This window comes from Arachis duranensis, chromosome 6, assembly GCF_000817695.3.
Source record: "Arachis duranensis cultivar V14167 chromosome 6, aradu.V14167.gnm2.J7QH, whole genome shotgun sequence".
Classification (NCBI taxonomy): domain Eukaryota; kingdom Viridiplantae; phylum Streptophyta; class Magnoliopsida; order Fabales; family Fabaceae; genus Arachis; species Arachis duranensis.
The window spans coordinates 27,990,381-28,006,491 of record NC_029777.3 but is presented as its reverse complement, the minus strand read 5'-3'; the positions used below and the strand labels follow the sequence as shown (position 1 = coordinate 28,006,491).

The window sequence follows — 16,111 nt, the reverse complement described above, 5'->3', positions numbered from 1 at the left end:
TTCTCTTTCTCTTTTTCAAAACTTCCTAACTAATTCTTCTCTCTTCTAATTTTTGAAAATATCTTCTCTCTTTCTCTCTCTTCTTTTTAGAAATTCATTAATTAATATTCAAATATTCTTAATTAATTAAAATTTATTTTTGAGTTAATTAAATATATAAAATAAAAGCAAAAATATTTTAATCATAATTTACATCTTTATCCTTAATTCTTCTACTCCTTCTACCTTTCTTCATCATGAACCCAAATAGAAATCAAGAGTTCAGAAGAAATCTCATGTCATATACAACCCCCACTACTGACTTCTATGGAAGAAGTATTAGCATACCCCCCATCAGAGTAAGCAACTTTGAGTTGAACCCTCAACTCATTACTCTGGTGCAGCAGAACTACCAGTACTCTGGACTTCCACAGGAAGAACCTACTGAGTTTCTGGCAGATTTTTTACATATTGCTAACATAGTACATAGTGAGGGAGTAGACCAAGATATCTTTGCTTTTTTCTTTTCCTATAAAGGACCAAGCAAAGAGGTGGTTGGATAACCAGCCTAAATCTAGCCTGAAAATATGAAAACAGTTAGTAGACAAGTTTATAAATCAATTCTTCCTTCTAAGAAAGTTAACCCAGCTAAGGATGGATATCCAAGGTTTCAAACAAGAGAGCAATGAATCTCTTCATTATGCTTGGGGGAGGTATAGAAGGATGCTAAGAAAATGTCCCACTGAAATGTTTTCAGAATGGGTACAATTAGATATCTTTTACTATGGACTTTCAGACATGGCTAAAATGTCTCGGGACCACTCTGCTAGTGGTTCCATGCATATGAGAAAGACCATTGAAGAGGCTCTCGAGCTTATTGAGACAGTTGCCACTAATCAGCATCTATACTTAGCTGTTGAGACTTTTATGAAAGGAGAGGTTAAGGCAATATCTACTGAACCTAACCCTCGAGAACAAGATGGCCCATTGACTCAGCAACTCCACGCCCTTGCCCAACAACTACTGGAATTGCAAGAGGCTTTGCGGGAAACTCAGGCTTCCAACAGGAATGTAGAAGCCCAGCTGAGTCAAACAAGACAACAGTTATCTAAGCAAATAACAGAGGAATGCCATGCTATTCAACTGAGGAGTGGGAAATCCTTAAACACCCAACCTCAGTACAACAAAAGATCAAAGGAAGAAAAGCTAACAGAGGAACATCAGACTGATGTCCAAGACATCTCTGAGGGCGTTGAACACCCAAAGAGGAATGTCATTGGCGTTCAACACCAAGAAGGGGTATTCATCACTAGCGTTGAATGCCCAAATAGGGGCAGCAACCTTGGAGTTGAACACCAAAAAGGGGATGATGTCCCTGGTGTTGAACGCTAGGAAGGGGCAGCAACAAGGGCATTGAACACCCAAGCAAGGGTGGTCAGTCACCTATTGACAACACCCCTCATATAGCTAGTAACCCTCTTTCCAATGCACAAGGTACTCAACCTCCATCAACCAAGATTGATGAGTATAAGGCCAAGATGCCATTCCCGCAGAAACTCCATCAAGTGAAGAAATATAAACAGTTTGTTCGCTTTGCGGATTATCTCAAAACATTAGAGATCAAAATCCCTTTTGCAGAGGCTCTTGAACAGATACCTTCTTATACTAAGTTCATGAAGGACATCTTAAGTCATAAGAAGGATGGGAGAGAGGCAGAAACAGTCTTCCTCACTGAAGAATGCAGTGCAGTCATTCAAAATAGCTTACTAGAGAAACTTAAGAATCTTGGGAGCTTTATGATACCATGCACTTTAGGGAATGCTTGCACAAGGACTGCTCTATGTGATCTTGGGGGAAGGATCAACCTAATACCTGCTTCATTAATAAAGAAGCTTTGCTTGACTAATGAAGTCAAACCAACCCGCATATGCCTTCAACTTGCTGATGGTTCTGTTAAGATCCCATCAGGAGTAGTTGAAAATATGATTGTTCGGGTTGTACCCTTTACTTTTCCCACTGACTTTGTGGTTTTGGATATGGATGGGCACAAGAGTGCATCCCTTATCCTAGGAAGACCCTTCCTAACTACAAGAAGAACCCTCATTGATGTCTAAAAAGAGAAGTAACCCTAAGAGTCAATGAGGATGAATAAGTGCTGAATGCTGTCAAAGTCATGCAGCATCCAAACATCCCAAAGGAGTGCATGAGCATTGATATCATGGACTCCTTGGTGGAAGAAGTGCACATGGTCACAAGGCTCAAGGAAGAGCCTGGTTGACATCTTCTATGATGCCCAATTCGAGTTGGAGGTAGCAGATGAAATCCAGGAGACTTTATGTGCTCCTAAAGAAGATGATAAGCTTCCAAAGCTCGAACTCAAACCGTTATCATCTTTCCTGAAATATGCGTTTCTAGGGGATGGAGACACTTATCATGTGATCATAAGCTCTACCTTAGAGCCACAGAAAGAAAAAACACTAATTCAAGTGCTCAAGACACATAAGACCGATATTTTCTTAATATTAAAATAATTATCCGCACACTTAGTAAATTGAATATCCGATGTATATATTGTTCACATTGTTTAATATTTTCATTGTTTACCTATACTTTTCCTTCAATATATCATTAAATACGTTAAATATGTTTTTTTTTTAAGAACTGTTTATCTGTATAAAATCTTAATAGGTGTACTTAATAAGAGTTTCAAGATTAGTATTTGTTTGCTTGATTTTTTATTGGATTTTGACATAAGTGTTGATTAAATTTGTATTAAAGATCCCAATTCGAAAAACAAATATTCTAAAAACGTGAGCTCAACCAAATGTTTATTAACTTTAATGTCAAAATTAATTTTACAAGTAGTAAAAAAATAAAATTCTTGTATTATTAAGATTTTACCAAGTGTTTTTCTTTCTATTTCTTCGACTGACATCATCATCATCCCTTATTTTTGGTCGACGTCTTATAAGGTCATTTTATTTTCTTAGTCGACCACGATGACTCATCATTCACTGTAATTGCTTTAGAATTTGCTATCGATCGACGTCAAACAAAATGTAGTCGAACTCTTTTTGGCATCAACAATATTATATAACAAAATTATATAATAAAAATAAAGTGATAATTAAATTTTTAAAAATTTAATTTAGAATTAATTAATTTTTGAAAAGAAAATATTAATTAAATCTTTTACAAAAATAAATAGTAGATATAAATATCCTTTATTAATAAATTGTACAAAACGAAATAAAATTATTTATGTATTTTATTATTTACAGTGATGTGTGTCCCGTCACATATACATGAAAATGATATAGTTTTGGACAATAAAATATTTAATATCTTTTGAATTTCTATTAACGTTTATCAATTATATTTTATTTATCATAAATCTTATTAAAATAGGCAAAGTTTTATTTCAAAAATTATTATCTACATAATAATCTTTTATAAATAAATATATCACACTAATTAATGATACATATAAACATTATTAAATTTTACATAATAAATTAATAAAATAATATAATATATCCATCGTTTATTATCATAAAAGACTAAATTTTAATACTTGTTTTTTTTAACTAATTAATCTAAAATCAAAATTTTCAAAAACCCAATTATTATTTTACTCGATAATAAAATAAGAAGCTAGAAAGTACTTTAATTACTCAGCAATGTTCATTAGTTTAACTTGCGTAGGGTGCAGAGAGAGACCCACATGCAATAAAGAGGGTATCCCCCTCCCAAAGTTTTTAAAAAAACATAGTAATATTTATATACATTTATAGTTTATTATATATTTTTTTATGTTTTATGTTAAATTTTTCTTTGTTAAACTTAACATATAATAATGATTATATTATTAAATTTTTGTTAGTATAATAATAAAAAATAAATAAATAAATAAACTCAAAAAAATAGTGATAAATTTTATTATATTAGTTAATTAGTAAATAATTAAATTAAAATTTAATTTTTTAATTAAATACAGTTTAAATTATTAGTAATTTTTTAAAAAATTATGATAAAAAATATGTTATCGACATATTAATATATTATATTAATATTCATTATTAAAATAATACTGTAATAAAAAAAAAATCATTATAAATTATTGTTTTTATTATTTTGAACATTATATTGTATATGTGAAATTATCGTTTTATTATTTTAAATATTATAATAAATAATTGTGTATATATTTTTAGTTTTTATCAACATGTATAAATAGTTTTAATTTAAAATTTTAAATATATCTAAACTAATTTGGGTTGGTCGAGTAAACAGCTTAGTCATATGTGTAAAAATTAATTAAGAGTTTGAATTTCGTCTCGTACGTATAACAACTTATTAACTAATTACATTTTTAATTCATTGAGTATTGTAAAAAATAAAAAAAATATATCTATATTTAAATTTTATTACATTTTTATCCTTCCTATAAATTTTTTCTGGTCCATCACTCTTTAGGTGTAGCCAGAATTTGACTACTATATGGAGATTATTCTTATTTCCGTAGAAAGCAGAGGATGTTCCAGAAGGTGACAAAACGCAGATCCAAAATTTCGGAGGAAATTAATATGGTGGTACGGTGAAGCAGCATGCAACAAGTAAGCAAGAAAACTCTGAATGACATTGCTGCCGCCCAAGCATATGGCAAAATTACATTTTTCTCGAAAATTGAACATTTCTTCAACAACCATAATAATGACGGGACAGAAAATGACCACGATTATTATGTTCCAGGATCTTCCCCAAATATTATATAAATTGATCCAGTTAACTTATTATTGTTCCTTTTACTTAATGTCCATACAAACTTTCGGCAACCAAATTATGTTCAAACTAATTCAAATTGTCGCAGCACTTCAAGGATAATTAAATAAACAATAATGTTCGGAAACAATAAAATATAAATTTAAATAATTTAAAATTATCTTATTTAATATTTATTAATTATCACTAAAATAAATTTGTAATTTTAGATTTAAAAATATTATATATGTAAAAAAAAAATTTTACAATATAAATCTCAATTCAACCGGCCAAAATTTAATAAATTTGAATTTTAAATCTGATATATACAGCATTTAAATTTTTAATATTTATTTATGAATACCAATAAACTAATTATTTGATCAATTTAAATTTGTTAAATCAAAGCAAGTAAATTTAACCAAATTTAATAACTAATTTTTTCCCTCTCATCACATGCATTCAAGGACACACTACTAGACATTACTAATTGACACATTAGTAGTACTTGTCTAGCATTTAGCTACGACAAGGCCAAGACAAATTAAATCCTACCATAACATATACAATTCTAAAAAAAGTTTCAATAAAAGTAATTAAGCTCCAGTGTTTGTTGCATAACGTGCAAGAAAGAACGTATTTAGCAACTAGCATTATCTCACTCTAATTAATGTTGTCCCTCCATGTCACTTTCAACAAAAATAACGCGTTATCTTTGTCGAATTTTGCTAACAATAAAGGCTTTAAGGACTATCTTAAGAGTACACTAGTGAAAGATATACCATGCATATACAACAAATTAAAGGGGAGAGGAGGCTTTCCAACGTAAAGACAATAATAATATTAAATTAAATTACGTTGACAGTTTTAGTAGTTACTTATCACAGTCACGTTGTATTAGTTGGATAATTGCCGCCATATTCTGCTGTCGGCACGTAATGATAAAGTCAGCAAAGCTACATTCATTGCAATTCAAAAGGTATTGGAGAATGCCAAAGAGGCGCTTAATAGCAATGAAATAAAGAAATTGAGATCATCCGCAATGGGAATTTCATCTCAATTTCTGTTTATTACTCATCTGTTATAAATAGTAAATAAAAATTTAAATTTTTTTATTAAGAATAATTAATTTTAGTTTCTATTGTAATTTTATTTAATTAATTAATTAAAATACTTAAAATTAATATAATTATTTTTTTAATAATATGATTTAAATTTATAAATTTAAAAATAATTTATTATTAAAAATATTAATATTAAAAAAAATTCATATATAACAATAATACATAATATATAATTCGAGATTACACTAATTTGTAAAATTACTTAATACAAATAAAACCATAATTAAGCTTTATCGTTGATCACAAGCATTGTGAAATTGCCATATGTGTTCAATCAAGTACTTTTTCAATTGTCTATACTGCGGTCTATTTTGAAGTTGGGTATTTTTTTGGAGAAATTGATAGTATAGTGCAAAGTCTTCCTCTCCCAACTGAAGTTGTGATAAGTCATTTTTGACATCGTCATACTCTAAGCCTTGAACAAAATTTTCTGCATAAGTGTCTCTTTACAATGCCAGTATTGAATACTATCTTGCCTCTGATATTCAATATCATAATCATTGAGGTCGATGACATCTAATCCACAGGGTTGACAAAATCTGAATATTGTAAATTTGGACTAGATTGTATCGGAGTCTGAGATGATGGGTTAGAAGAGCCACCAACACTAGATTAGTTATGTCTTGATGCACTGAATTAAATTGGAAACGACAAAAATGTTGGAGTAACATTTCAGATAGATGGGTTAAATATGGATGAAAATAGAAAATATGGTGTTTGTGAATTTTGATTTTGTGGTTGGAATATAGGAAATTGATTATTATAAGGAGTTTGAAAATTGAAATTAGGAAGATTTTGTGGATTTGAATTTTGAAATGTATTTGGTAGTGTGAAGTTTTGATTTAGAACTTGAGAGTTTGAGGTTTGAGATTGTTGGGTATTTAGTGTTTGAGAAAAGTTTTGTAAATAATTGAAAAAAGAGTTAAGTTGGTTTGGATCCATTTTTTTTTGAATAAAAAATAATATTAGCAGAACTTTGATTTCGTAAACTTGGAAGAAGATTAAGAAAAGTAGAAGAATGTGTAAGAATAGAAGTGTATATAAGTGGTATATATAGAGTAATAAGATATTAATTTATTAAAAATTATATTACTCAAATTTCAAATATAATAATACTCTTTTACAAAATTAATAATTTAAAAATTAAAAAATTATTTTATTTCATGCGAAACACTTAAAAAAATTAAATTTAAATGCAAATAATCATATATGTATTCAAATTTTAAATAAAATATTCTACATAATCAATAATAATTTAAAAATTTAAAAGAATTATTTTATTCCATACAAAACCATTTAAAAAAAATAAGCTAATAAACTATTTAATTATGAGACTTTTTAAAAATATTTGTGAGCTATCAAGAATGGGTTGAAGAGTATTGTATAGAATTCGAATTGATAGCTTATCAATATTTTGAAAAAGTCTCGTAATTAAATATTTTGTTAGTTTTTTTTAATGCATGGAATAAAATATATTTTGTTTTATTTCTAAATTATTAATTTTTTTAATAAATTTATTTAAATAATATCAAAAAAATATTTTATAAAGAGTACTATCAAAATTTATAATGTCCTAATAACTTAGGTAAATACATATATACTCAAAAATCTAAATAAAATACTCTACATAGTCTATAATAATTTAAAAAATATATTTTTATCATTTACTTACCTAAGTCACTGGGACATTACAAATTTTTACAGTACTCCTAACATCTTTTAAGTTATTTTTTTAAATTACTTTGCATGGAATAAAATATTTTTTAATTTTTAAATTATTATTGATTATGTAGAGTATTTTATTTAAAATTTAAATACATACATGAATATTTGTATTTAAATTTAATCTTTTTTTAATTATTTCGCATGAAATGAAATAATTTTTTTAATTTTTAAATTATTAATTATGTAAAAGAGTATTATTATATTTGAAATTTGAGTAAATATAAGTTTTAATAATTTTTTTTAATAAATTTATTTAAATTATACCACAAAAAAATTTGGTGGGGTATGGATTTGGAAAAGTAATTGGAATGAGACTAGTTCAGACTACTTATATAGGCAAAACAGGTAGTAATTCGAAACAGCCTGTTTCAATTTACTATGGGCACAAAAACTAGACAAATTTGAAGCTAGCCCATTCGAATTAGTGTGAGTTAGTGTGTATGTGTAATTCGAATTAGTGCTTGAGTGTGTGTATGTAATTTGAATCGGTGTGATTCGAATTACTGTGAATGTGTAGTTTGAATTAGACTAATTCGAATTATATAAAAATGTGCTCTTAGTGGAACCTTGTAACATTTTTTGGTTTAGCGAAATCATGTAAATTTATGCGATGTATGATTTATATGGTCATTTACCCTAATAATAATAATAATAATAATAAATAAATAAATAAATAAATAAATAAATAATCATTTTGTGATTTCTTAGTTTAATTCATGCATACTTTTGGGGTAAAAGTAGGGCAGCAGATATAAGCAAAAGTTCAAATGTAAAACTCAGTATAGGCGGGAGAGGCATAGAATTAAAAAAATAAAGAAGTATAGACAAAATAAAGCTTGATTATAACCGTACTTACCCAATCTATGATTATTCAACTACAAGAAATCCCCTCCTTTGCCTCTTTTAACATAACCACTGACAACTTTCACTAATTACGCTCCAAAAAGTAGTGAGAAGCAAAACAAACTTTTGGGGGAAAATGGCTTTGTTAAACTTATAACGGCCATGCTTATTGGTTAGGAACAAGGTCAAAAAGAACTAAATGACCAAATTTATCAACAACAGGAATCACTTTTTTGTAGTAAGATTGTCAAAGACTTTTAAGGCTCAATTTTTGTTTTATTTGGGGCACATAGGCTGAGAGGAGGGTCCTTTCCTGATGAGTTCAGTTTCATCTTTACGGAACCATGAAAAAACAAAAGAAGAAAAAGCAAATTAAAAAGTGAAGAAAATTATAATTAAAGAAGAATTGATAGTCTCGACTTTTGGTGTATTTTGAAAAGAAAGAAAGTAATTGATTATAAGAAGACCGCGCGAAAGAAAGTTGTTACATTAAAAGAAAAAATTGATTAATTTTGATGATGCCATGTAACATGAAAGAGTTTTATATCATCATTTTATCATCATGATGTGCTTCTCTCTATAATACTTTTAAGATAATAAATTCAATTCTTTTTGTTAGTGTTGTTTCACTTGATTTTTTCTGTAACGTGGATGGGATATCTAAAACCAAATTTGTATTAAAATTTCAATTTAAAAAGTAGATACAACTTCTTTTAAAAGAGTGGAATTAGCCTGAAATTTATTTAGTGTTTGTATCCAAAAATATATAAAATGCTCAATAATATTAAACTATGGTAAATAATATAAAAATTTACAATAAAAAAATACGTAAAATAAATAAAAACTTTAAATAGATAAGTAAATAAAATTGGAATTGAAAGAAAGTAAAATGCTTGAAGAAAAGAAGTAAAAATAGAACACGTAAAGCAAAGAAATGAAAGAAAAATATGCAAAGAAAATAAATAAAAAATTGACTCGAAACATTCACATACACTTCCAATTCATAATTCTCCTTGGCCTCATTGTGACTTGAACTTTTGTAGAGTTTTATGTGATGATAAAGTGTTTAGATTGAAGTCTTTTAGTTTTTTCAAACTTCTCCTATTTATGTGTCACAAAGGTGAGTTACAAAATGTTGAGTTGTATACTACTTCTCTTTTCACATTTCAACTTCTCATTTTTTCTCAGATTTTTGTACCCCATAACCTTACCTTGATTATGAAGGATTTTGTTCTTTAAAGTGGACACTCCACGTCCTTGCATTTACCTTGGTCATCAAGATCCACGTTCTGTCAAATTAAACCACGTGTAATTAACATATTTCGACCTTAATGTTTTCTCGACTCGACTCATATCCTATATGGTGTGGTCGACACTCTGATTTATCATGGTTGAATTTGTACATCCAGTCAAACTTTTATACTAACAAATTGCTCTTTAAAATTTGTCTTTTTAAAAATTAAAATGATATGTTTTACTTGATCACATGCTAAGCATGTGCCAAATTTCAAATTTCAGAATTTGAAAAGACAGTTATATAGTTTTTGAAACAATATGCATGTTTTTCTAAAAATATGTAATGTTACCCCTGGCTTTAATGTGCCTTTCAATTTGAAACTTTTCACATTCTTTCAAAGGTATCATTACTTTGCTAATCCCATTCATTTCCATCATCATCATCGCTACTCATTTCTTAGAACTTTCTTTCTTCTACGAGATTTCTCTGAACCATGTTTATGGATTCTCAATCAGCCCACCAACAATTGACCTCACCTTCTACTACTACTACCACTTTTACTTCCGCTAATATTATGGTTCCTACTACTATTACCTCCTCCATTGCTCTTGTAACCATGGCTTCTATGCTTTCTTCTCTTCCAGTCATTGTCGCCACTGAAACAGTCTCTGCATCTAGTGTGGTGACTACCACTCAACAGCCTCCTTAACATCACAAGGAAGACGAGAGGTCCAAATTATTTCACCTCTCTTTTTTATAGCTGATGTGACACAATTTTACAATGAGCATGGAAGCTTAAGAGCCCCCAATCCGAATGTTGAAATCATAGAACTCTGGTCTCTGGAGAAGCTAGGTATTCCTTCTCTTCAAGGTTACTGGCATTCTATATTCATTAGAACCTCTTTCTACTCAAGAACAGATTGACTCTATTTTTCATTTTTTTCTTCTCCACCTAAACACCTTCCTCTTATTTTTTTGTAAAAATGTTAAAGCTTCCTATTTTGCTAGTTGAGATTTTTGGACTACTCCCCTAAGAAGTCGAGTTCTTTTTGCTCGACTTGGATGTCGAGACTAGCTACTTTTGATATATTTGTTTGGAAAATAATAGAAATTATTTCTACTCTTAAATTAGACACATTTGACCAGCCGTGCACTGCAGCCATTTTAGGAGCTAGTTTGTAGTTTTAGTGTCCGACTACCAACAATTTTTATTTTTTTTATGGAATGATGGGTTCTACCTTGATGGAAGTATCTACCATGATTGCCATGTCTCTTGATGGGGAGTGTATGTGTCATGGGCTACTCAGTACCTTGATAATGCCTTTGACATCAACTTTGACTCGACTTCTACGTCAGGTTTTATTCAAAATAACATGAGGTCTCGTGATGAGCAAATTACTGATAGTGAGCATGCAGCATTTTTGCTTTTATAGCTTAATGGCTTTGTTTTCTACCCAAAGTCTATCTAGAGTTAGAAAAATAATTACCTTCCCTTAGTCATCATGGTTGATGACAAGTCATCATATACTCATTTTTCAAGCTAGTTTCACTTGTTTTATTAGTCTTTATGCACTTTCTTGCATCCTAAGTAAGTGATTTGGAATGAAAATGCATAACTTCTTTAAATCAAGCAACTACCATTAAATTGATACTAACTCATGAGGTTTAAGCTAAATTTAATTGATTTTTAATTGATTTATAAGCCTTGTGAATTTAGTGATACTTTGAGTGGTTATTTTGGTTTATTGTAGGTGAAGAAAAGAAGAAAAGAGGAAGCGTGGCTTAAGAAAGCGTGGCCCAAGGAGAAAAGTGTGTGGCGCATGGAAGGGAGGAAGCAAACATTGCCCTCCACAAGGGCACACTGCCCTCTAGGAGGGCAACATAAGGAAACAAGCCTGAGAAACAACACTGCCCTGCCCTCCTCAAGGGCAGAGCACAAATTGGTGCCATGGATCAAGGAGAGCAAAAACTCTGCCCTGCCCTCCTCAAGGGCAATATCGGGCTCATCAAAGGAATAAATTCAAGGAAAAAGCTCACCAATGCTTGCCACAAGGATCGAACACGGCACCATGAGGAAGCAAGGAACTAGGCCTCACTTTGGTGCCAAGAAAACCAAAGAAAAATAGTAGCGTGTGCATCGACCGAGTCTCAAACGCGGAGCTTCATTTTTTGGAAACATTGCCCTGCCCTCCGCAAGGGCAGGGCAGCATTTTGTGGTGCACAGCCAGCGCACCAGAATGGCGCACCAAGGGAGCTTCGGCAGCAACAGCACGCACGCACGGGCAGAATCTGGCACCAAAAATTTCTGCCCTGCCCACCACAAGGGCAGGGCAGCATCCTGCAGCACCACACGCACCAAACACACACGCACAAGGCCGCACGCATCATTTTCTGCCCTGCCCTCCACAAGGGCAGGGCAGCCTCCTGGAAGCAAATTTCTCATGGGCTGAAAATTAGATTAAAAATCCAATTTAATTCATTTCTTCACCAAATCAAAAGCCCATCCAAATCCCAAGATCCAAGAATAGAAAGTGTATAAATAGGAGATAGTTTGATGTAATTAGGACCTTTCTTTGAAGCTTTTTGAATTTTTATTTTACTTTGAACTTTTGAACTTTCTCTTGGAGACTTCACTGAGATTTCAGAGAATTGGGGAGGAGAATTGATCTCTCTTCTTCCTCGTTCTTGCTTGAGCTTTTTTTTACTTTTCTTGTTTAAGTCTTGGGTGTGAAGAATTGAGGAATTTCTGTCTCAATCTCCATTCAAGATCTCTTTAATTTCTCTTCTGCACAATTGAGTTCAACTACATTTCCTTTACTGCTTCCTATTTAATTTCTTGTTAATTGCTTTGTGAACTTAGATCTTGCAATTGAGATCTAGACTTTGCTATCTAGTCTCTTGAGTCCTGAGATCCCATTTTCCTTTTTGGTTCTTCTGTGAACTTCTGCTGCAAGTTAATTTCCATTTCTGTTTGTATTCTAGTTATTTCTAATTCAACTTCTGCTTTATTAATTGTTGCAATTTAATTTCCCTTGCTGAAATTCTGAATTCCCAATCCTCAAATCCCTTTTCCATTCAAGCAATTTATATTTCTTGCACTTTAAGTTACTGCAATTTACATTTCTTGCACTTTAAGTTTCAGTCATTTAATTTCTTGTTCTTTAAGATTCAGCATCTTTTACTTTCCTGCTCTTTAATTTACTGCAATTCTCTCCTCTCCCTTTACATTCCAAGTAATTTAGCTTCTGTTAATGTTAAACCACTCATCCAATACTTGATTCGCTTGACTAAATCAACCACTGAACTAAAATTGCTCAATCCTTCAATCCCTGTGGGATCGACCTCACTCCCGTGAGTTTTATTACTTGATGCGACCCGGTACACTTGTCGGTGAGTTTTGTGTTGGATCATTTTCCACACATCAAGTTTTTGGCGCCGTTGCCGGGGATTGAAATAGATTGACAATGATTAAGTGAAGTGGAGGTCTAGATCAAACACTTTTTCTTTTCTGTTTCTTTAATTTTTTTTACTAACACACTAACTGTTTGAAAATTTACCTCTATTAACTCACTAACTGTTTGAGAGTTTGTCTCAACTAACTGCACTCAAGTCTCAAGAATGCTGCTGTTTGTTCCTCCTGATTGTTTGCATGCCAAAGGAAAATAGGGAAGTCAGAAGAAAGACTATCATTGGAAAAGAAGTCTCTGCAGATGAAGAATAGCATGACATGAAGCCACCACTCATTACACTAATCAAGAACAATTGTTCTTACGACGGAAATCCATTGGAGGATCCTCAACAGCACATATCCACTTTTTTTGAAGACTTGTAGTGCTGTCAAAACTGATGGTCTAGATCATGACACTTATAAGATCTTGTTATTCCCTTTCTCATTAAGGGGTGAAGCTGCACAATGGCTTGAAACTTTTCCCCAAGGAAGTATCACTAGTTGGGACGATTTGGTCACCAAATTTCTGGCCAAATTCTCCTCATCCCGACAGATCATCAAGTTGGAAGAGGGGGAATATCCATTCACACAAGGAGAAGAAGAACCACTCTTCAAGGCATGGGAAAGATACAAGAAAGCTACTGATAAAGTGGGCTTCCTAGCTTTCTATGAAGGATTAACCCCAGAAACAAGAAAAGCAGTGGACTACTTCTCAGATGGCCTACTCAAAGCAACAACAACTGCCCAAGGAATTGCAAATTTCAATGACAAAGGAGTCAACAACCAACACTCATTTGAGAAACCACAGAATGCAATCTCAGAAAAAAAAGTGATGAATATTGAAGGAGTGAATGCATTCAAAAACCTGAACGAACAAATGCACCATCAAACACAACAACACATGGAGCTGAGAGATAGAAAAGTCGATCGCCTGCAATCTGCTGCAGTGAATGCCCAATTCCCACCATGGAGACCCCATTCTTATCTGAGAATGAGAGAGTCTCAAAATCAAGAACAAGGAAGTTTCAACCAGGGCAAATCTATGACCACAAACAACCAACATCACTCACCCACTAATACCAATCAAGGCCAATACTCACAAAACAGACACTTCCACACTCAATCCAACTGGAGAAGGACCGAGTACCAAAATCACGAACCAAGGGACTTCAATTATAACAACCCCAGCTTCACAAACCAGCAAAAACACCATTATAGTAACAACAACCACTACATGCCACCACAACACCCACCCTTCCAACCTTTAACACCCCACAACCAACCAATCTCACAAGACTCTCAGAGGATCACTAACTTGGAGATCCTAATGGAGAGAATGATGAAACACCAAGAGGAGATAACAAAGAACCAAGAGATTTCAATCAGAAGAATTGAGGGGCAAATAGCTCAACTGGTGAAGCATTTTGCAGAAATGGGCGAGAAGAGGGCAAATACGCTCCCCAGAGCCACTGAAGACAAACCAACTAACAATGAAGATGCTGCAAAGAAGGAAGGATGGAAAAAGATCATAGAGGAAAGTAAGAAAACCTTGGACAAAGAAAGTACCAGCCAAGAAAAACACAACAAGGAATTCTTACAAGGAGAGACAGAGGATAGAATTAAAGAAAAGCAGAAAATCCCCACTGGAAAATTTTCACTAGGGGATAGAGTAATGATAAATATTCAAACCATGAAGGTGTCCCCACAGCTGTCTGATCACTACATTGTGACTAGGATCCTTCCACAGGAATTCATAGAGGTCATCAAAGAGGAAACCGGAAGGAAGTTCACAGTAAAGAGAGACAAGCTAAGACACTGTGGTTTTCAATATTCATGATCAGCAGATGGAGGATGTCAAGCTAGTGACAATAAAAGAGCACTTGTTGGGAGGTAACCCAACCTCAGGTAGTTTTCCTTCATAGCTTTTTCAATAAAAAGGTTGAATAATTGGTATGTACTGCAAGGAGCTAAGTTTGGTGTTGTACACCAAAACAATTTCAGGGAGAATGAAAGATTCTAAGTTTGGTGTTCCACCAAAAATCTCATTTAAAAACACATTTTCACCTCTTGCATAATGCTAGCTCCAAGCAACCAAACAAATTATCCAACTATTTAACTGCTTTCTAGCTTTAATTCCATAACCTTTAGCAAGGATACAAGGTTTCACATATGGTTAACTTGTTGCATCAGAGGCTGTGGCAAGCAATTAAGTTTGGTGTTCCTAACACCTAAATAAATCTGAAAGCCACACTCAATTTATGCATACTAACCATGCAATTAATGGCTTGAGAAGCAAGCAACTTTGAGAACTATGCAGGACATGAGTCAACAATTGAAGATATTGTGCATCTTAACTCAAAGAAAACACAACAGAAGGAAGAATCAAAGGGCTGCAACTTCAAGGGTTGTATCTAAACTTTATCCTTGCTGCTGTGAATTGTTTTGGACATGGGAACCATTGTATGTTTTGCTAAAGTGTTCATCTAGTTGCAAGTGAAGTTGTTTGATTAAGAATGCTAATCTGCACATCGCTTGTCATCCATCACAGATCTGAATTTTGTTTTGTTTCCCATATGCTTGAATAAAAGAGAATGGTTTGAATTGGAAAGTAAATATCCAATGTTGCATGAGTTAGAATGGAAGTTAATGGTGGTGTATGTGTTTGATTAAATGCATAACTCATGAAATAATTGCTGCATAGTATCATTTTCATTGAAGTGTGAGCTAGCTTGCTGTATAAAGGTTCCTATCAATAAAGAAAAAGCCCTTGAGAACAAAAGAAAATAAAACAGAAAGAAAAGGAAGAAGAAAAAGCCAATGTGGCAAGAAAAACAAAGAATAAAGGTTGGACACCAATAGCTTGGACCCTAGGACATATGCCTGTGGTGTTCTTGTACTAAGATATGCTTGGATAAGTAAATTCTAAGGGGTATTTTAAAACCCGGTCACTTAGATCAACTGATTTGGGATGGCCAATTGAAAGTCCACAATAAA

At 32.3% G+C, this 16,111-nt stretch overlaps 1 protein-coding gene across 1 annotated transcript; it reads left to right on the top strand.

Annotated features, from left to right (window-relative positions):
• Window positions 1–777: 777 nt before the first annotated feature.
• Window positions 778–2,093, top strand: LOC107493684 (uncharacterized). The gene is made up of 2 exons (XM_016114740.1): window positions 778–1,228; window positions 1,372–2,093. Exons 1-2 carry the CDS (start codon window positions 778–780, stop codon window positions 2,091–2,093), a joined length of 1,173 nt encoding a protein of 390 aa, XP_015970226.1.
• The last annotated feature ends 14,018 nt before the right edge of the window (window positions 2,094–16,111 follow it).